The 22,708-nt window shown below is 37.7% G+C and overlaps 1 protein-coding gene across 1 annotated transcript in view; it reads left to right on the top strand.

Moving 5' to 3' along the window:
• Positions 1 to 1,386: 1,386 nt before the first annotated feature.
• The window catches only part of NBAS (neuroblastoma amplified sequence), a 169,800-nt gene continuing 148,478 nt past the window's right edge, over positions 1,387 to 22,708 (top strand). The window contains exons 1-12 of the mRNA XM_027641066.1: positions 1,387 to 1,539; positions 6,995 to 7,049; positions 7,619 to 7,655; positions 9,398 to 9,475; positions 10,431 to 10,478; positions 11,560 to 11,603; positions 12,012 to 12,145; positions 12,874 to 13,007; positions 13,131 to 13,229; positions 17,758 to 17,896; positions 18,673 to 18,738; positions 22,182 to 22,310. Coding sequence (XP_027496867.1) covers positions 1,387 to 1,539; positions 6,995 to 7,049; positions 7,619 to 7,655; positions 9,398 to 9,475; positions 10,431 to 10,478; positions 11,560 to 11,603; positions 12,012 to 12,145; positions 12,874 to 13,007; positions 13,131 to 13,229; positions 17,758 to 17,896; positions 18,673 to 18,738; positions 22,182 to 22,310 — 1,116 coding nt within the window. The remainder of the gene's footprint in view (positions 1,540 to 6,994; positions 7,050 to 7,618; positions 7,656 to 9,397; positions 9,476 to 10,430; positions 10,479 to 11,559; positions 11,604 to 12,011; positions 12,146 to 12,873; positions 13,008 to 13,130; positions 13,230 to 17,757; positions 17,897 to 18,672; positions 18,739 to 22,181; positions 22,311 to 22,708) is intronic.

Raw genomic sequence — 22,708 nt, 5'->3', positions numbered from 1 at the left:
ATGTGCTTCCTTTCTTTCAGTATTATTCACTATATCTGTCAATCATTATTTTGCTTGCTTTCAGATAAATGACAAAACTAATAATTTTTTACAGATACAAATAATGTACAGATTCAACCATGATTCTGAAAAAACCTGTTTGTAGGCAGAACTCGATATCAATACATAGTGCTGCTTGTTGGTGTGGAATGTGGAGTGTAATTTATGATAAATTGTCCATAATTCTTTGAAACTTATGAACACCATGGTATACTATTTATCGTTGCTGTACAAGCTACATTGTCAAATACAGTTAGAGAAATCTTAAGTAAAGAGACAGTCAAAAGGCATTTTTTTTCTCAGTAGTTGTTTCTTCTTGAAGTATTTCCCAGGTATCCAAGAGAGCTTTCATATTGCCCTGAATCCCTAGTTTGAGAGTTTAAATTTTAGTTTAACCTAATTCTAGGTGACACAGTTGCCTAAGAGAAAACACTTACTAGACTCAAGCAAAAATTAGAGTACAGGAGCAGAGGTGGCCGGGAGTGAGGTAATTTTATTTCTATTTTACAAATAACGAATTCGTAGGAAAGAGGCTGAAACCTCAGTTCTTACGTAAGTATTTCAAAGAATCACAGAATCAATTATGTTGTAAAAGACCTCTGAGATCATTGTGTCCAACATATGACCAAACGTCACCATGTCAACTAGACCTGGCACCGAGTGCCACATCCAGTCTTTCCTTAAACACCTCCAGGGACAGTGACTCCACCACCTCCCTGGGCAGCCCATTTCGATGCCTAATCACCCTTTCTGTGAAGAATTTCTTCATAATGTCCAGTCTAAACCTCCCCTGGTTCAGCTTGAGGCTGTGCCCTCTTGTCCTGTTGCTGGTTGCCTGGGAGAAGAGACAGATCCTCACCCGGCTACAACCTCCTTTCAGGTATTTGTGGAGAGTGATGAGATCTCCCCTGAGCCTCCTCTTCTCCAGGCTGAACACGCCCAGCTCCCTCAGCTGCTCATCATAGGATTGTGCTCCAGACCCTTCACCAGCCCCGCTGACCTCCTCTGGACTCACTCCATCACCTTAATGTCCTTTTGGAAGTGAGGGGCCCACGACTTATAAACAGGCTCATTTTATCTGCTCGACAGAGCTGAACCCTATGAGTCCTACACAGCACCACTGGAAGAAGAATTTGTGAGAAATACACCTTTTGCTTTTTTTCTCCCCCATTTTCTTTGATTATCCAGTAAGGGTTTAATTAATACGCTCAGGCCTCGCCCACATCAGGCATTCCCTATCCCGAGCGCCCTCACTCGCTCCCGGGGCCGGCGCCGCAAGAGTTAACGCGGAGCTGTTTGGCCCCCGCCGGGCGCCGTCGCGAGGAGGGCGGTACGGGCCGGCCCGGCATGGCCGCCGCCGGCGGGGACAGCGGGAACAGCGGGACGGGGCCCCGGGAGCGCGCGATGGCCGGCGCCGGCGAGGAGGGGGAGAGCGGCGAGGAGAACATCCTCTACGACCTGCTGGTCAACACCGAGTGGCCTCTGGAGACGGAGGTGCAGGTCCGTGTGGCCGCGGCGCGGCCGCGGGCGGGGGAGGGGACCGGCCACGTCGGCGCGGGCGGGGACGCGCCTCGGGGGCTGCGCGGCCCTAGGGGCGCGCTGGGACCTCTAGGGGCGTGCCTGACGGGCACAGAAGGTGTCCCCGCAGCCGTGCTGCTCTTGTCGTACTTTCTTGTCACTTAATTACCACCCTGGTTTGTGCTTCTGGGGGTGCCCTGAATTGTTTCTTGCTCATTGAACACGTATGTCAGGTTTTACTGTTGAGCTGATAGGAGGGAAGCTCTGGTGAATGAAGTGCAGGTCTCATCTCCGGAAACTGCTGCACAGAGAGCTGTGAAAGCTGTCCTGGTAACAACAGCATCTTCATTGAATTTACCTTGCATGAGGAGAATTAGATCTCTCTCTGGACTTGTATATCAGAAAGGTTGCATCAGCATTTACTGTCAGTCATCATGGCTGGGCTTCGTGAACGAAGATCTGGGAAAGGTCTCTACCCACGTTTGTCACAAGCACGCTGGTGGCTAATGAGGCCAATATGAGACAGGCATGTCCGATTGCAAAAGGCACAGCAGAAAGACTCCTTAGGTGGTAAATTCTGCAAGGCACGATTCTTTCTGTGTTACCTTTTCTCCTCGAGAGTGATCCTGCGTGCTTTCTCAAAGGAAACAGAAGCGTTATAGATGGTGTGTCTCCAGACCTCCCGATTGGAGGCCAGAGTAGACCAGTTATGTTGATCAATGTGGCCAAGGCTGAGATGTTGTTTCAGGGAGCCCTTGTATCTCCTCTTCGGGGCTCCTCTCATGCGGCAACCGGTGGCAAGTTCACCATAAAGCAAGATCTTAGGGAGGTGGTGGTCCTTCATCCTTGAGACGTGCCCTGCCCAACGCAGCTGTGTTCTCAGCAACATGGCCTCAATACTTGTGACTGCTGCTTGTTCTAGAACAGATGTATTGGTCACATAATCTGACCAGTGGATGTTTAGAATTGTACAGAGGCAGCGTTGATGGAAGCGTTCTAGGAGTCGCAGGTGGTGGTGGTAGATGACCCATGATTCAGCTCCGTATAAGAGAGCAGACAGCACTATGGCTCTGTAAACACTGATCTTTGTACTTTTCTTCAAGTGTTTATTTCGCCAAACTCTTTTATGAAGCTTTCCAAAAGCTCTATATGCCTTAGCTAACCTGTTGTCTATCTCTCTGTCAATCTTACTGTCCAAGGAGATGATGCTACCCAGGTAATTAAACTGCTGGACTGATTTGAGCTCTGATTGACCAATGGTGATATGGGGATGAAGGAAGACTTCCTGAGGTGCTGGTTGAAAGAGAATTTCAGTTTTCTTTAAGCTGACTTCCAGCCCAAAGAGCTCAGCAGCATCTGCAAAGCAGGATGTTAAACACTGCAGAGCTGCTTCTGTGTGAGCGACAAGGGCGGCGTCATCAGCATAAAGCAGCTCCCGGACAAGATGGTTTAAGGTCTTGGTGTGGGCCTTCAGTTGCCTTAGGTTGAATAGGCTTCCATCAGTACGGTATCGAATGTAGATACCGTCCTGATCCTGCATTTGCAGGAGTGGGCTAAAAGGCAAAAGTGTATCACTTTGTCTATACGAGGCAGAGAAATGGATGCCAAAGCTTAAGAAGTCAGAAGATATTACTCTTGTACTACAAGTTTTTAGTTGTGCTGTTCTTCTTAATGGGCCAGTGGTAAAGCTGAGAAGCACTTCCATCTTTCCTTTTTCATCTTTTCCCCTGCAGTGTGCTGAGCTAGCTGCCTCTATGTCTGCTCTTGTCTGATTTGGATGTAGATGATGCAAAGAATGTGGGTTTCTTTTTTTCTTATAGTGGCTGTCAAGTCCACTGAAACAACCAAAGTTGTTAATGTATTTTGCACCAGAAGTCATTTATGGAAGTATTTTAACAAAAATTTATGCTTAATGAGAACATCTGAACAGAAAAGATGCGAAAACATCACAGGTGGAAGAATTTACTTGTTAATAATTACTAGAGTCATGCTCATAACAATAGGGTTTTGGTTATCAGAAAGATTTTTTTTTTTCTCCTGATCTGTAAATCCTCTATTGCAGCAACACATACGGATGTTTGGAAAGTACGATTACAGTGTTACCAATTACTGACTTAATAGGTTGTTCACATAGGTGAACAGACAGTTGCACTTTATTTAACTGCATTTTGAGAAATGGCAAATTGTCCTCATTTCTTGTAATACATGAAAGCAATTTACCTGTCTGCAAACCATGAGGAGGACTTAGGTGTGATGGCACCAGATTGTGGTTCCTCAACTGCATTAAGGGGGCACATTTCTGACAAGTATCCTTTCTCTTTTGCTGCCAGTAGTATTTTTGAAGTTGTATGGTAGGTTGATTAAAGAACTGATTAATCTGAGTAACAATTGTGTTGTTTCATCTCCTTTTGTTGACTAGTCCCTCTAGTACTCATGTGGGTGCCAAGGGGGATGTGAATATTGTGTCAGTCAAAGCTGAGTGAAGTGTGACACATCTCTTCATTGGCAGCTTCTGGGGATGCCAGTTTAAAGTGATTGTGTAACCCAGTGTGAGAGTCCTCATCTGCCCTGGTAGTCAGAATTTCTAAGCATTGTATATTCTGCTTGTCAGCTTCAGCAAATGGTATTGGCTATTTTAAACTTGATTTTTCTTGCCTATTTATTTTATTTTCAAGATAATATCTATTTTGAATGGCAGAAATAGGAAGGCTTGAAAATATTATGCTATGTACTTTGTTTGGATTTACATTCTTAAGAACTGTTAGTAGCCAAGGACACTTCTGATAGTCTTTTTACCTCTTTATTGGGAAATTGATTTTACACTGACAGTCATAGGGAAACAGATGATTTTGTCAGTATGAGTTAGATTTTGCCTTAAGATGTCATAACTATAATTTTACTTAAGTGATTTTGACTTTCGTTTTGGAACATCTTTCCTTTTGTATCCCTTTCAATCCTGGTTTATTCACACTTTTCAGAAAAAGTCACAGAACACTTCCTACCTTGTAGAACTGAATGTCTTGGAATGAATGAGGTGAGAAATAGTAGAAAGGAAAAGGAAGTTGAATGCTGCACTGGGAAATGAAATTAATGCAGTAATCTAGGCTACAAAGCAAGACCTTAAACTTTGACAGATTTCTATTGGCTTAGTTTTATTTTTCTGTTACCTCATTTGGGATGATTCATTTTTAATTTCAGAGCACTGAGAACTTACATCTCTAATTATGACTGTTGGAAGATGCATCCTGTGATGAAGACGTAAAGTCATTTTAAATTCAAGATGCTGATAAAACTGACATGGATTTCTTAGGTTCGACCCCCAAATTAGCTGTGATTTTAATTCTTGTTAGTGTTGTCATTCACCTGTATTGAATTTAACAATAAGAATTTCTTTCTGTAGGGTCGGGGAGAAGACAGGGGAATATAACAGTTATTTGTGAAGGAAACATGCAAGGGACTGACTATGCCAGAGGAGAGAGTGGTGTGGAAATCAAGCAGTCTGTATTCAGTATAGTGAGGTGATTGTATATAATGCACTGTTTGAGAACCCTGAAGAAATGTGTAACGAGAATAAAAGTAATCACTGAATAGTTAATCAGTGAAAACAGTGAATGAGGCAGTCGCAGTGGACAACTTTGCAAGGGAGGACCTGTGAAATCATTTGTGGAAATAAAGGCTGATTGAACTTTTCCTTTTCTCCAGTCTATATTTCCAAATGTATCACTTGGCTCTGGGAGGCTTTTTCATTGTAATCTAATGTTTTGAGACTTCCCCACCACCCTCCCCTGCTCCACCCCCAGCAAGCTTGCAGAGTGTGCAAGAAAATCCAAAACTGAGTGTTTTATCAGCAGGAAAGTACATTTTATTTCTGGAATTCTGTAGGGAGGGAGAAGTTGAAGGTGTTTTTCCAAACAGGAATGAATTAAAAAAGAAATATAGCAGATCTGGTAGTCATTGCTGTTGCTGACCTGATAAGAATATATTATAAAAAATAAAATTCAGATCTTCAGAGTATAATAGTAAATCAGTTTTTGAGGAGTTTAAGATGTATGGAATAGAAGCCTGTAGTTAAAGCTCAGAAGTGTACACCTAAAATATTCAAAAAAATTCTGAAGAGATATAAGCAATTTTGGGAATGTTTTTATTGTGAACTTTTCTTAATCCAAAAACTTTAACAAACTCTGCTTTTAAGGTCCCTAGGAAATTGCAGTTCTCCCTGGGGTACTAGGAGAGCTGTAATAAATAATTTATGCTCTCGCTTATTTTACTGTAATGCCTTGTTATTTCCTGAATGTGGAACATTACCTATTAGTACAACCATGTTTACTTCTTACATGCTGTGAGATGACAGCCTGGTTATTTGAAAGACTATTTATGGATTGCAAACTTTGCCTACAAAACTAATCTTTACTTCAATAACTTAAAACTTGGGAGCCCACATACTTTTTTTTTTTTATTTGAACATACTTCAAAATGTTGATAAATTGTATGTCTTTCAGTGTTTGCTGCTCCATAACTTGGTGAGGTCTGAATATTTCAGTTATCAAGTGAAATCTACTCTATGTATTCTATACTGAAGGGAAGAGGAATTTCATTCATTACCTGCTCTAATGCTCAGCTTGTGATGCTCTAATATGTTCATTAGAAAAGTATAAGTATGACTGCTTATTTGAAGAGGTGTGTGTGATTCCTTCCTTATTGGTTATCTTTGTTATTTTCTCAGTGTCTTATCTTTTTTCTGCTTTCTTACTGGCAAATAACTTTATCTCCTCATAGCTAAGAATATACATCCTGTGTAGTTTTCTGTTCCTTTTTTCTGTGTTTGGAGAGGGCTTTCATTTATATATTGAATGTAGTTGTTCCTCTTTGCCTTAAGTAGAACAGGATTGCTGGTAAGACTTTGTGAGATGGTGTGGAGTAGAGCAGCTGTGTTACCTAGTATAACTTGTTGTAAAAATAGTTTTTCTTCAGAAATTCTTTGTTTTGCTTGATGTTTCTGAAACTTTCATGTGCAATCTTTATGTAGCTTAGCAATTAGATATTAGCATAATATGTTGAACACTGGGTACTTCGACTTCTGAGCAGATCAATCTGGCATTAGTTTGGGATAGAAGGAATGGTTTATAATACCTGACAGGAGAACATAATCAGAAATCAATGTCTTTTCTTACTACCCAAAGATGGAGGCAAAGTTGAATCAATAGACAGTCTGTGGCACGTTTTTGTTTATTGCATCTTGGCATTTAAATTATTTGGCTTTATAGCCAGTTTTAGCTTATGCAGTTAAATTACTCACTATATGAAGATGTGAGTAATAGAAAATACATAAGGAACTCGTAGGCTAGGAGGCAGATTTAATCCATGAATCTGTGTATGAATGTTGTATTTAAGTTAAAATGTGTGATATAGTGTCTGATCATTATTGTTGTAATTGCAGCCAAGAGGCAACAGAAAACATGGTGCATCATTTATCATCACTAGAGCAATTACAGGTAAATATGACTTGTTCTTATGTTCATGACTTCCAAGAATGTGTGGATTACTTGTAAATTTTACAATTTCTGCCCTTTAGAGTGGCGATTGTAATGGAAATAAAGCACAGGATATGTTTTCAGGAAGATGTTTTCTCATTGTCAGTATTACTTTTTTAGTTTTATGCCAATTTTGTGAGCTTTCTTGTCTCCATTAGTTTGTTGGGACTAATGTCCTAATGTCCTAACTAATAAACCATACTTCTAAGAACTTAAGCTCTGTCTTTTGCAAAATGTTGTTGAGTCTTTCCTTTTCTCTACCAGCTCTTGCATGGGGCTGTTCACTTGTTAAGACAGTTCTATGCAATGTAATACAATCAAAATGTAAAATTTCCTTATAAACTAAGTGTTCAATCACAGTAACTGAACTGCATTTTCATCTAGTAGGAATTTCTCTTAGGATTTCCAAAAATGCATAGTGATTTTTTTTTTGATCTAACATTTGCATTCACAGTAACATGAGAATTTCTGTAAGCTGGAGGATGTTTTAAGACCACTAGAGATGTAATTTTTTCCTCTTTCCATTGTAGGTCCTGCATTATTTTTACTTCGGTACCTCTGGTACAGGTAGGTTTGATGAGAATATTGCTTAATTTTTCTATTTGGGAATATTTTTATAGCCATCAAAAGATTTGATGGAACGTAATTCTTAATGAGAGGAAAGTTGAACACTTCTTTAGAATATTGTCCAAGCAATGCTTAGAATAGTCTCTTTTCATAAATTAAGTTGTAACCCCTTAAGTTGCAGCTGAAGTCTATCTAGAAAAGAGCTAGTGTGTACTAGTTTGACTTTGTACTTTTACCAGAAGTGAAAGTCAACTTGCAGTTGGAATGTCATCTTTCTCCAAACACATATTTGTCCTCCCGACTCCCAACTGCTATATTGCGAGTGAAGCTGCTGTGGTTTTTCCTTTTTTTTTCTCTTAAGCCCTAAGGATGGCACAGCAGGGGTTGCTTCCTTTGGAGTAATAATTTTGATTTTTTTTTTTTCCTTGACAATTCAAACTGTCATACAAAAAGCTTGATAACTACTTGAGCAGCATTTGTGCCATTTATAAATTTTAGGTTCTGGTTCAAAGAGTGATTAAGTGGTCCCAGAAATATATTGGGGTAAATAAAGTGTTTCTGAAGAATTTCAGCTCTGTGGTTTTACTACTCTGTTGGTGCACTTAGCAGGTTTGAAGATATCCGTTTTCCTGTTTAAAGGATATTCTGTTGGTTTTGAGATATATGAAAAGGGGTATTTATTGTGGCTTCCTGTGAAACAATACTGTACTTGAATTTGTCAGGGAATGCTGTTTTCCCTATTGCTGGTGTTCTGGTTTATTTTTATGCACCTACCTGCCCCCGTTTTTGGTGGGGGAGGTGAATTTTTTGGATGTCATACTGTCATGTAAGTCTAGTTATGAGGATTCAGTTGTAGACAATTAAATTATTTTTCTTCCCTCCCTCCAGTAGTCATTTAAAGTCTAATTTCAAGCTTTTATAATTGTTTCTAGTTGCTATTTTCATGTATTTAATAAAAGTGTTTGGGAGGGAGGTCGGGAGGCCTCTAGTTTAAAGTCCTGCTAAAAGCAGAACATTAAATTCAGATTGGGTTCAATAGGGCTCTGTCCAGCTAGGTCTTGAAAAAGTTAAAGGGTGGACATCCCAAAGACTCTCTGATCTGTTCTAGTACCTGTCTGTCTTCATGGTGAAGTAAGCCCTTCCTTATGTCAGTTTGGAACCTGGTTTAGATTCATAGAGACATTTAGGTTGGAAAAGACCTTTACAATCATGGAGTCTAACTTTTAATGCAGCACTACCAAGTCCTCCAAAGGGTTGATCATAGTTTCTTGTGTTCCTGCCACGCACCTCAGTTGCTCCCATCTTCATAGTAACCTCCTAGGTATCAGACAGCTGCTGTTTGGTCTCCCTAAAACCTTCCCTTCTCCAGGCTAAACACGTACAGTTCCCTCAGTATCTCCTTGTAGGGCAAGTGCTCCAGTCCCCTAACCCTCTTTGGGGGCCCTCCTGTTTACTGGTGTTCTTCGTTTGCTGGGTGTCCCAAAACTGGCTGATGATCAGAGTATAAACAGTGATGAGTAAATGATTGTTTCCCTTAATATGTGGTTTTGTTCTGTTAATACAAACAAGGCTGTTGTTACCCTTTGTTGTTGGCAGGGTGCAGTGTTGATTCATATTCAATTGCTAAAACCACATAGGTGATTGATGGTTACCTTAAAACTAAATTATCTGGTTTGTATATCTCAGGTACTGCTTTTGTTAGGTGTAGGTTCTGATTTAGTCTAATGTTTTTGGTATTTCAGCCCTGCAAAATTTTCTCTGCCCACTGGACTGGTTCGTCTCGTTAGTAAGCAGATCAGCTGGCACCTCGTTCTTGCCAGGTAACCAGCTCTCATGCTTTTCCATTTTTTTATGCTTCTTCTGCTCTCCCCGCCATCCCTGCTGGTAGCCATGCTCAGTTAATATTGTGCTGAAGTCATGTTATTCTTTTTGGTCAAGAAAAATACCGGAGGCTTTCACAGGTAGCTCTGTGAAAGAAAACTCAATCTGCTGACTAAGGGGCTCCCACCTGCTTCCTTTCAGTTAATGCACCTCTGCTCAGGTCTGAATGTCTGTCTGGCTTTTGGGGTGAAGTTATTTGCAGTGTAGTTGTTCTCAAACTCAAGTCCTGAATTTGGTCGGTTAAAGACTTGACAGGATATATAATTTTAAAATAAGCAATTTGTTTTTGTGGAAAGTGAATGCATACCCTCAAGACTTGTCTGCTATTGCGTGACAGAGAAGTGGGAGTTCCAGTGCTAGAACCAGCTGTTCTGCAGTAATTTTAGCAATATCGGTAAGGTCACTGGCATTTAAAAATAAGCATAATATATGCAGAAAAATGGTTCAGTGACTTGAAGGTAGTATGAAAGGTTTTAGTTTATATTGTGTGTTGGGTACAAAGACAGGAGACCTGCTCCTAAGGAGACTGCATAACTTACTGAAGTATGACAGTTGTTTATTCCAGATAAAGCAATACATAGTTTTGGATGTCGCTGTTGTAAAATTATCCATAAGCAGCATCTGATTCTGACCTCTCTTGCAATGAGATTTTAGACGTTGTTTCTATTTTCTTAGTGCTACTGGAAAAGAATGTCAGATAGATTTCAGTGACTTGAAGGGAATCTCATAGAACTGATACCTTCTTTCTAGTAAAAAATTGATATTTCCCAATTTGTTTTGATTTATGAAAGAGGCAATTTATATCTAACCTTGCAGAAAAACCCCTAGGACTGATGCACATTCTGTAAGGAATGGACTTAAAATGAACTTTCAAACCTGTATTTTCTCTTTCAGCAATGGTAAATTGTTGGCAGTTGTTCAAGACCAATGTGTAGAAATCAGGTAATTTAGTGTTATCTATTGCTTCATGAACACAGTTTTGGAGTCCTCAGAAAGTGTTTCTAGTCATTTACTAAATGTACTTTTAAATATTTTTCTGCATTTTGCAGTGTTATATATTGTGAAAGTTATCCATGGAATAATCATAAAAGCAGAAACCTTCTGTTTGTCTTAGTTCTCAGCAATTCCACATTAAAAAACAAAACAACCAAAACAACACAACCCCTCCTTTATCCCCCAATTATAAATGTAGTAGCTGTATCTAAGTATCTCTCTCTCCCTCTCATTTTGTTTCAAGATGTGAAAGAAAAACAATCAAGATGCTCTGAAATACTCAACACAAATCATGATCTTTTTAACCTTTGCCTTTCTGTCCCCTCTAGAAATTCTCTCCTAACAAATGGGACGAGGAGCCAGTATTCTTGTCTGTAGAGTAGCTGGCGTGTATAATACTTCACCTTATTTTGCAAGTAGTGTGGATTGCCATCAAGACTGATGCTTTCCCTTCTGCTCTCTAACAAGAAACTCTCCTTTTCCAGTTCAAGAGCACATTTAGCTGTAGAACAGATCTTGATTGAGTGTGTTTACTTGCTTCACAAAAATCCATTTGCTAGAAGGTCAGACCTTCTATTTATATGTAAAAGAAGCAAGTGTATGAAAATTGTTCAATCAAAACTGTTGTGAATACCATAAATGTCAGCTTACAGACTATAAAATAAATCTTGTTTCTTTGTATTAATGTAACTATATTCTTGCATTGTTTCTAAAATTGTAACCTGAAGAATACTGACTAGGTTTTTTTTCTAAAGTTATATGAAGTGCTGAAATGTTGCTATCCTATTTTGAACAGCATTACGAATAAATGAGGGATGTTAGTACTTATGCAGTGAGAGGAGGATGTCTAAAGTACTAGTATTAGTTACTGTAGCTGCCTAAGGGTGAAAGCTACTACCTGCTTTTTTGACCAAGTAGTTAAGGTGTGCAGGCCTTTGCATTGAATATTTTTCTAGTGTTCTGTTTATTATGGAAAGTTGGATATTGTCTTTTCATATTTAAATTCATATGAGTCTTTTTTTTTCTGCAGGTCTGCAAAAGATGAATTTGTATCCATCATTGGAAAATGTCAAGGTATGGCAATCTCTATGTGCTTACTTAGTGTCATCATTGTTTGTTATTCATGCATTGCTAAATGGTGATGTTGGTTTAGTTTAATGATAATGTTGTAACTTCTTAAAAACTACTGCGAAGAATCTCGTAATAGTTTTACTTTATGACTAGCTCCATTACCCTCCCTCTACCTCTGCTGTTTGTAATGATTAACATCAGAAAGAAACCTGAATCTGAAATGAAATGATAGTTAAAATTAGTGGGTTTAGGAGACATAACGGGTGACTTTTCTTTTTTGACCGTCCTTTGAAATAAGCTTGTAATGCAGGTAGACACCCTGCATTTTTTTGATGCAGCTGACTTTTTGTTCTGTTTAAGGGATTATATTTATATTTCACTTTTATTAATAACTTTATTCCTTTTTCACAGTGCCAAAGGATCCCAACCCTCAGTGGAGGAGAGTGGCATGGAGTCATGACTGTATGTTACTTGCTTATGCTGAAAGCACTGGAACAGTCAGAGTGTTTGACCTGATGGGTAGTGAGCTTTTGGTCATTTCACCGGTATGTGCTCTCTTGGATTAAATATTGATGTAGTAGAACTTTTTTTAAGGGTCATGCATAATTTTCACTCTTGGACCTTTTTAAAGTCATGACTTATGTTGCTATAAATGTTTACACTGCGAATACGATGCAGAAAAGGACCATAAAATGTTTAACTATAATATATCCATCAAATGATCAACAGAAGACATGTGTAGCCATTAAAACAGCACAGAGGGCGTGTTTTACATCTGTCTTGGAATTGTGGTAGATCTGCAAGTACATTGGATAGTGAAATATAGACTCACCTAATTAGTGTGTGTGCAAATAATTACAATTAGTAGTAATAGATCTGCATTTCATATACAGAGTCAATTATAAATCCAGAAATATTGCTGCTAGAGTAACATGAGGAATTTTTTTGCTTGGTATGACAGTAGATAACTGCTGTCAACAGGCCCCACGTAATATATTTCCTATTTTGTATGTTCAAAGGTTGTATTAAACTGATTTGTGAAGGTGACTGAAATGTATTTCCTTAGTATATTGTCTTTGCAGAATTTATAGTAGTAAGATTTCTTTAAAAGAAAAATAAAAGGAAGTGTATTTTGTTACTAATACAAACTCTAAAGCATTTTATTATTTTAATACAATACAGTAAATTTAAATTCCTAGTTCTTTCAGTAACAAAGACACTTTTTTTAAAATCCCCTTTCTCTCTCAATGTCTGTCTTCATTTTTGGGTAAAGACAGCAAGTTTTCCAGGAGATCTGAGTTATGCTATTGCTGGATTGATCTTTCTAGAATACAAAGCAAGTGCTCAGTGGTCAGCTGAACTTCTCGTTGTTAATTATCGTGGAGAACTGAGAAGTTATCTTGTAAGGTAAGCATACATTTTGACTTAGTTTAAGAAGGTGCAGTGAACTTCAAAGGAATTCTTTCCACTCTTTCTAGAAAATAAATCTGAAATAATCCATGGGTTTTTTTTTTTCCCCTGCATACTTAGTGTTGGAACAAATCAGAGCTTTCAAGAAAGTCATAGTTTCAGCTTTAGCAGCCATTACGCCCATGGTATTACAACTGTCATTTATCATCCTGGTCACAGGTAAGTGCTTCTGCTACCTGATGGTGATATGTAAATGATGAACAAAAGTGGCAAAATAAGCACTGAAGTGTGTTGGATATGGAGGGGGAGAAAAACCCCCTATTTTAAAATTGGTATTTAGTACATCAGTAATAAGTCATGTTTCATTCTACCTATGAATGAAGACTTAGTTGATTTCACTTGAATAATTAGGTAATAAAAGTCAAGTTCTGTCTGAGTGCCTTGCATAAGCAGCGTGCATTTTGTAGAATATTAGGAGTAGCTTCAAAAGACATTTCTGAGTGTGGTGGGGGTAAAGGCTGATATGTGTTTGGTTGGAGGGTTTTTTTGCTTGTTTGTTTATTTGTTTCATTTTGTAATTGACTGCTGGACTTGTTGGCCAGCCCATTTTCCCTAGTGTTCTGACTGGAACTGCCAGGCTTCTGTATTTGGAGTTGTCCTGTGATGTGTTTTCTCTATTAATAACCTGTTGGTTACAGAAACAGGATTTGAAAGGTGGCCTAATTGACTGCCTGCTCTTGAACCCATTGTAGTTGGAATAGGTACTGGTTAGCCTACTACTTATGCTAAAAATGTGCCTATTTTTTTAATATCAACTTGCTATATAGCAAGATAAATTCAGCAACTCTTTTTCCTACTTCTTTTCAGTTGTAGGGACTAAACTTCATTATAGATATTTTTCTTCTATTGCGTCTACTAGGATTGAACCCATTAGTGCAGTACGTTATATCACTGTTTAGTTTTAAATACCAGAAGAAGCTCACTGTTAAAAACTCGTTCTTATTCTTCAATGTTAAGTGAATTTTAAGTGTCCTGTCCTATCTATCTTGGGAAAAAAATTATTAATGAGATGTAATGTTCTTCTAGCTTTTTATTTTGAGAGATTAATTTTGCTTATGATTCCTTCTTGCTACCTAATTCATATCTAGTAATTTCACATGATTAGTATTCAGTATACTAAATGTATAGTTTTGATGTAGTAAGTGAGGATTATGGAGCTTTGGTAGCACTACCTGACCGGACAACAGAAACAACTCATTGTTTCCTTTGATCAGACCAGAGTTAATGGTTCTGACACCATTTCCAAAGTTATCTTTTCTAGTCCTAATATTAGGAAGTAGATTGCTGCAACAGTAAGTGTTGCAAAGAATGTTGGGTAATATTCAAAGAAGAGTCAAGTAATTACTCTGATGTTATAATAGATGGTTATGCCTGCTTTTAATTTTTGTGACTTTTTGAGTAAATGATGTCAGAACTGTTAAACTCTTATAATGGATGAATCCATTAGCAAGAAAATACGTAGCAAACCAGTTGTCAGGCAAATAGTATGGACATTGCTTTGTATGTGCTAGTGGCAACTTCTTGCCATAGTGATTTAGAAGAAACGGAAAAATTGCAATAATGTCAAGTTTTGTTTTCTTTCTTTCCTCCCACCTCGAAGAGAATGATATCTTTGTTTTTCCTACTATTCTTGTAAGATCTTAGGTTAATGTTTTTAAAACTTGATATTAGTGTGAAGTAAAAGAACAAGAGATAGTGCTGGGTTTGTGCTTAGAACAGTTAGTTCAAAATATTGGTCATTAAAATTGTCTTTTTATGGAAGCTTATGGTTGGCATAGCTCTTTTTGTTGTCCATGTTGCAGATTTTCTAGGAAGAGAAATGACCTTTCCTTACATGGAGAAATGTGATTCTATCTACTGCTGACCTAATAAGTTTTTGTAATGTGTGTGGCATACACATTCAGGAATTACTTGTTTTTACCAGGAAATATTATGACTCATTCCATGAAAATAAAACTAGTCAGATGGAGTCCCCTGTGACTGTAGTACCTCCTGCTGTATGCAGGAGATATAAGCCAGTTAACTGGCTTAGTAAAGTTGAAAAATTGATGCTTGGAAGAATGCACAATTGGATGGAATGGGTCGAAAGCAAGAGAACTGATGTTTTACCCTTCATATAGGCAAGTGCTTTCTGTTTTGAATTTAATCTGTGGTAGAAAACTCCTAAATTTGACATTGGAGAACTCTAAATTCATGATCAGAAAATTTCATTGCTGAAATTTTCTTGTTAACCAAAAAAAACCCCAGAAGGAGTTGAAGGCAGGCACTTTAAAATTATGCATTAAATAAAATGGTAGATATATAGGGACACCTGAAAGTTTTCATATTCAATAGCATGAACTTTGATCACTTAGCATAAGTTCAGCTTTGTCAATTTGTGCTTTCCTGCATTTCATTCAGCCTCAGTTGGTGAAGTTACACTGGACTATCTTCACTGCTTGTAAGGCTTGACTTACCGCACTTTGTATTACTGTGTATTTGCGCATTGCCCATTACAGAGCAATAAAAGAGCACTTAAGAACTTAATGCACTTAATTTTTTCAACTAGATGTATGATAATTGCAAAGAGAATATATCAGTAGGGAATGTATCCAAAGCAAGAGTTTTGGGGAAAAGTCTAATAATGAATTTCACTGTTGTTAAAATGTGTTATATACGTTAATTTAGATACCAAATGTTGCTGTCCTCTTGTGATGCAGCCTTCATCTAGGATGGAATTTATGGTGCACTTTAGTTGACAAAACTTTAATGTCTGCTTCAGTGTGAGCTCTTTGTAAGCTCTAATGTAAGTTTCAACAATTACTTCAGTATCTTAATCTGGAACTGAATGTCTTACCTCAGGGTTATCCATAGTAAGACTGCTAGAGAAAATGTTTGATGTTAAAGCCTAAAGTTTGCGATGAAGGCCTTGCGATAGAGTTGAAGGGTTTCAGATTCAGTTGAAATTTTTTTGTTGTACCAAAATTGATGAATGAAGAATGGCATATCAAGTTTTTCTTGGATGCCTGAATTGAAGTTGTTGTTCTCAAGACCAGTGTTACACTGGTTATCTTCAACCCTACTTTGTAGCAACCTGTAGAATAGAGTACACCTGAGGTACTGCAGGCATTTTTTAAGACTGAAGGAACCCCATGAAATCATCTAATCCATTCCCTTCACCGCAGAGTCAGCAGTCCAAGACCTGCACATCTGTATCTTCCCTTGAGAGTGTGGTCTGTGTCAAGGCCTCTGATGTGCTGGAGGAGCTGCTCCAGAGAGTGCTGGGGACTGAGCCTGGCAGTGCATCACCACAATTGTGTGGAACATGTACAGAGACAGGTTCTGGTCATCATTTTCTGCAAAGTGCTGCACAAAATGCTGCAGACATTGGCTGCTCTCTAGGCACTTATTGATCTCTCCAATTCCCTGAAAGGAGGTTGTAACCAGGTGGGGATTTGCCTCTTCTCCCAGGCAGCTACCAACAGGACAAGAGGACGTGGTCAAGCTGTGCCAAGGCAGTATTAGGTTGGGCATGAGGAGGAATTTCTTCTCAGAAAGAATGATTAGACATTGGAATGGGCTGCCCAGGGAGGTTGTGGAGTCTCTGTCCCTGGAGTTGGTCTAGTTGGCATGGTGGTGTTCAGTCATGGGTTGGACTTGATGATCTCAGAGGTCTTTTCCAACCTAACTGATTCTGTTATTCATCTGTGGTTTGTGAATAGCATGAGACCTGGGAATATTCAATAAATTTTACTGACCTCTTAAAGAGGATTAAATGGGGAAGGAAATTTTCTTCCTGGACTTTTTTTTTCTTTTTTTTCTTTCATTGGACTTTTGTGGGAAAAGTTTTGAAATGCACTCAGGGCAGAGCTGAGCTGTGTGAGTGGCAGCCGCTAGGGAGCAGAGCACTTCAGGAGTGATGCAGCCTTGGAAAAGGGATAATGGAGCTTTCCCAGGTCTGAGCTCTGGGCTCTAACAATTGTGCCTTTTTTGCAGATACTTTACTTTTTGATGGGTTATTCATTAAAATGATGCTTCCAAACAAACTTAGACACATATTCTCAAAGTTTTCATCAAAATAGTCATTAGTTAAATATAGAACTGCTTGTTAATAAGGTGGAAGGGCTTCAAGGGAAAATACTTTGATACAGTTTAATGTCAGTCAGCAATAATTATAAGAGTTATGTCAAAGTTTTTAAAATGCCATCTACTGTGTGTAACAAAATTATTACATGTATAATCAGTAGAGTGGCTTTGGAAAACAGAATTAACAAGTCTTGATGCTTTCAGTTCCTCAGTGAAAGAGAAGTAGCTTTTAACCACATCTGAATAAATGGAAACCTAATGCTTGAACAGAATGATCAGAACTTTTCATAGGCTTAAGCTATAATTTTTTATAGTTTTGATGGTAAGGCAGAAACTCAAACTTGTAGACAAACTTTATTTTAGATGTTGGGAATTATGACTTATCTGGAAAGCTACAGAAGAGAATGGATAGGTATAAATGCCACAAATAACAACTGACACTCAAATAATATTTAAATACTTTTAGATTTCAGGGTATTTATCCACAGACAAAGGTTATTGAGGCTCTTAACTGTCTTTATTTAGTCTTTTTGTTGCTGCAAGCAGACTGCTCTGGACTTAAGACTATGAGAAAAAATGTGGCAGTATATGAAACCATAATATGCCTTTATATATTTTACAGACTTCTCCTTGTAGGAGGCTGTGAAACAGATGAAGATGGAGTATCTAAAGCAACTGGTTGTGGGATATCTGCTTGGAGAATTCTGTCAGGTTCTCCCCATTACAAACAGGTCACTAGTTACGAAGATGACGTTAGAATAGTAAGTATTTGTCCTCATTTTGCTGGATGAATATTGTCACTGCCAGAATTATCTGACTGGACGTTCAATATGTCTCTTTTTGAAAGAAGAATTTAATGCAGTTTTTGCTATTTTCTAAGGTACGATGGGAATGTCTTAAGTAGTTATCTTTTCCCGCCCTGTATCTGTCCGTTTTTACTTTTTCTGTAGTATGATTTGAACTTTAAGTTCTTGATTATCACTTGGGGTTTTAAAACCCAAAACAACAAGAAAGAACAGAAATATTGTAACACGGAAATGTGTGAACTCCTCAGTTGTACACTGGGATATGTCTTTGGAAAAAACCTCCAATTTGTGCTTTTATTACTTTAGAAGAAAAGACAGCATACCTGAAATAAATGTTTCAGTTTAACTCTGGCTCTAGATTTCTTTTGCTTCTAGTAGAAGTAAATGTTTGATTTAGTAACAACTTGGTTATACTGAAATCAATTTATAATATACCAGTATAAATTCCAGTATTTACTCTTATGTAGGTATTGCTTAGTATTATAAGGGAGCTGCTAATTTAATTGCAAATGAGTGGTGGTTTTCTGTGACATGTTACATACCTAATGAAGTGGACGAAATTACACAAACTGGATTTTATTATCCTTGCATTATTTTGAAGTGGGCAGTTTTATGGAAATTTAAAGAATCCTGCACAGTTGTTTTAGTATTTGAGATATGACTTAATTTTTGGTGCATAAAACAATGTATGAGATTGTCTTTCATTGAATGATTTGTTTCTGTTTTTACAGGCACAGAGAAGGGGATTATTAAGGATTATGAATTTAAGATTTTACAGCAGGCGGGGAACAGAACAGGTATTAAGGTCTAGGTCTACCTCAGAAATGTATTTTACTAACATAATTGTCCATTAATGACTATCTGAGAAACTGACTAAAAGCAGGTTTTACTTTATGCAACTTAACATTCTGTGAAATTAAAGCTAAAAGTTTGTTCTTTTTGATTAAATGGAGAAGCATGCTATTTATTTGGCTTTCTTAAAAATCCGATTAGTTCATCTGCTGAAGCTTGAATCATTAGATTTCAGGAACAGGTCTAGAGATGTAAATTCAATATTAAATGTAAACTTATTCAAAAAGGAAGGTATAAGAAGCTACGTGCTTATTTGTTAATGAATGTAATAATCACAGCATGTTAGATGTGTTACAAGAAAGTAGATTGTGATAAGTTTCTCAAATATATGCCCAGGAGAGAAGTAAGAGGAATAAAACTCAGCCTTCTGCACTACGCCACTCCCACTAGAAAACAACAAAACCCCCTCACCTTACAGCCCAAAATTTTCATACAATGTAGGGAAGAAAAAATGGGTGGATTCAAACTAATCATTCATGGCTTAAATAGAAAAGGCACAAAGACTTGATTTTTTCTAGTCTGAGATACTAAGGAAACGTTTTGCTAAGTAACTTCAAAAGTTTATTAAGAGTCAGACTTCTACTACTGGGATGCATGTGAACCTAATAAAACTGCTGATGAGAATCAACTTGTTCTTAACAAAAACTGGGTATGGATTTTGTATTCTCTCCCCTGAGTGAGTGGGTGTTAGAATGTCACACTGAGGTGTAGGTATGTGCTTTCTGTATTTCTAAGGCTTTGTACACAGTGCTCGTGGCTTTCTTGTATATGCCCTAGGAGCTGCCCATGCACCACTGCACCACCTTCTCTTACCTCTTGTCTACTAATCGTGTGTAGCTTTTGACTGATTCCTCTTTCTGTTCCCGTTTCCCTTCTTGTAAAAAAATTTTTTTCCCCTTCTTTTTCTTTACTAAGAAAAACCAGAAAAGAATGTGTCTACCACCTTCAACCTGTGTCCTCTTGAGAGGAAAATGCTTGATTGGAAGTTATATGGACTTAGGAAATGACCTTAATAGATCTTTTGGGATGTTTAGGTGACTGGTTAAAAGAAGGTGCATGCTTGATTGGAAGGGGAAAATAAATCTTTCTGAATCTCTCTCAAGGGTGGAATGGGAAAAGATTTTATTTCCTTCACTGAAAATATAAAAGAGAAAGCTGAAGTAAAGTTTTTTTACTGAAAAGCTTGTACTGCGTATAGCTATACTAAACTTCAACTTCATTGCACTTGCCAGTACTGAATTAACAAAGGAAAGCAGAGACTGTTATTCATCCTTGAATGTTTGGATCCAATTTCAGAGATTACGGCTTAAATATATGAGACATAGTTTGTATTCTCTGTGGCAAATTAACACCAGGGTTAAAATATGGCAGGCACAGCAGCTGGATGACTTGTGTATTAGAACTAGCTATACTGGTATTGGATTCTTAGTGTTCCTACCTTGTGACACTTAGAAAATGTTAGGTGCCAACCTGCTGATGTTTTCAAAATCTTAGTTTGAAGTTCCCTTAAGTCGTCAAGCTGTTTACAGAGGCAGCATTACCTGCTTTACCAAAAGACTCATTAATTTTTATAGATAAGAATGTGTGGGTGGTAAATTTTAGTGTGTTAATATCTAAATCTAACAGCAAGAGAGTAATTACTGACTACTAAGTAAATATTTACCTCTTTTTAAGATCTGGGATGTATACCACTGATCAGTTATCTGAACAGGTTATATATTTTGGCTCTATGTTTCTAAGTCCTTTAACAGTCTTTTGTTCTTTATGCATGCAAATTGATCCCTAAAGAGAGAATTGACATTGTAGGCATGTACAATTCCTGGGCAAACCACAGCTGAAAGTACAGTACTCTGGCTTCTTAAGAATATAATCAGAGAATACTTAGGAAATTTTTCTAATATAAATAATGCTTAACTGATTAAAAAAAACCCTTAATGCTTCCCTTTTCAATTAAAAACACATTTTAGGCTTGGATTTAAGCAGTGCTCTCAATAGCTGCAAACCACTGTACAACAGTGAGCAGATTCCTTGATTGTCAGTTTTCTGTGACATGAAGACGTAACTTAGAAAGCCTAAGAAATAAAAGTAATAAACCCCCCCCAGCCCCAAAATAACATATCTACCTGAAAAGAATGTTTATATCTTCAAATGATACCTACTACTAATGTTCTGTAGAAATACCATTACAACTTCTTAATTGATGGAGGTCATTTAACGTTTTTGTACTTCATTTATGTTGGGGTATTTTCCAAGAGGGAAAGTGTCGGCTTAAAAATTGGTTGGACAGTTTTAACATTACCGTAGGTGAATCTTTATTAGGAAGTTTTTAAAAGTGAACTAACAAAATGGAATTTTATAAACAGTGTAATTTTGGAGAATCTGCACTTTGCTGTCTTTCAGTGAAGATTAGACTATCTAAGAACCTAATGATCTTTCTGAAAACATAGTAGTTGTGCTGGGAGCGGGGGGAATAAATATAAAATGTATTTTCAGAAATTGTTATTCATTGCTACCATAGCAGTGGTGCCAAATTTGACTTTAAAAATTGAGTGCATATTTAGAGGGTCTTGTGGAAATAGCATATAGATTTGGTTTTAGTTGTGTGGGATTTCTTGAATCCTTAAGGAAATATTTTGTTAGGAGTATGTTTTGCCTCTTAGGGTATCCAGAGCTGAAGGAAAACTGTATCCAGGAGCATTTTTGTAGCCTTGATGAAGTTTACTTACAGATGTTGAATTATTTCATCTGTATGGACTATGGACCTTATCTGATATTTGCTGTGTTGCTGCTTAGTCTGTTGTTACTCAAGGGATTCGTAAATTGTGATTCAGTGTCCTGAAATGAAGATCTCTCCACGTGTGTATTTCTTGTATGTCCTTTTCTTTTTATTTTAGTTTACTCCCAGGGAGAAAGAGCTGTACTGAACTATGTTTTGGTAACAGTCTTCCTTGGGTGGACCTGAGAGACAGGACAGTAGAAAACTGAAGCTGCTGAAGTTTTTTTCTGTACAGAGAATGACGTGCAATTTTCCCTCCAAGTAGCTCTGCATTGCTGTCAGGGGCGTTGTCCTAGGAATGCCACACTTCCAGGTTTTATGTGCTGTATAACAACGTGATGCCGAAGTTCACATTCTTAAAGATTTGTTCATGTTAAGGGACTTTTCTTCCTTTATGCAAGTTGTTTTTACTCTTCCATGCCACAATGGATATCTCACCTTTATTCTTCTAGAGTAGGGGGTTTTTTTATTTATAATTTAGGGCATGTCAAATTTTCAGGATGGAAGATAGTACAAATTTCTTCTCTAAAATAGAAAAAAATATTTTTGGAGGAATTTTTTTGGGTATTCCTTGGTGTGTATTTTTGTTTACTTTGACATAATGTTTGGCAGGATGGAGTTTTCAAGATGAATCTTTCTCCTGATGGAGCTCTTTTGGCAGCTATTCATTTCTCAGGAAAACTGACAATCTGGTCTATTCCATCTCTCAGACAACAAGGAGAATGGGACCAAACTGATCAGGTAAGAAGGATGTACATGTTTAGAAACTTGAGATATATATATTAATCTTCTGGAGATGTGTTTTCATAGGGAGATGAGAGTAGTTCAGATAACTGTGCCTTAGCTACATTCTAGCTTTCCAGTCAATTCCATGTTTTTCAAGAGCTCTGTATTTACTTCTGTAACAATCTTTTATGTTTCAACCATCAACCATAAACTTGAAAAATTAAGAAAAAGAACCAATTATGTTGCAATGAATTTTTCATGAAGCCTTTTTGGTGCCAAGTAGGTAACACTTAGAAGAAGATTGAAGTGCTATTATAAAACAGAAGTGGAGGCTAACAGGTAACTTTATTTGAATGGTTGAAACCAAATTATGCTGGATGTCTTATGTATTCTTCTATGCCTCCCTCAAAATT

This window comes from Corapipo altera, unplaced genomic scaffold, assembly GCF_003945725.1.
Source record: "Corapipo altera isolate COAL_440 unplaced genomic scaffold, ASM394572v1 46, whole genome shotgun sequence".
Lineage (NCBI taxonomy): Eukaryota > Metazoa > Chordata > Aves > Passeriformes > Pipridae > Corapipo > Corapipo altera.
The sequence above is the reverse complement of the archived record's forward strand: the minus strand, read 5'-3'. Positions and strand labels throughout refer to the sequence as shown.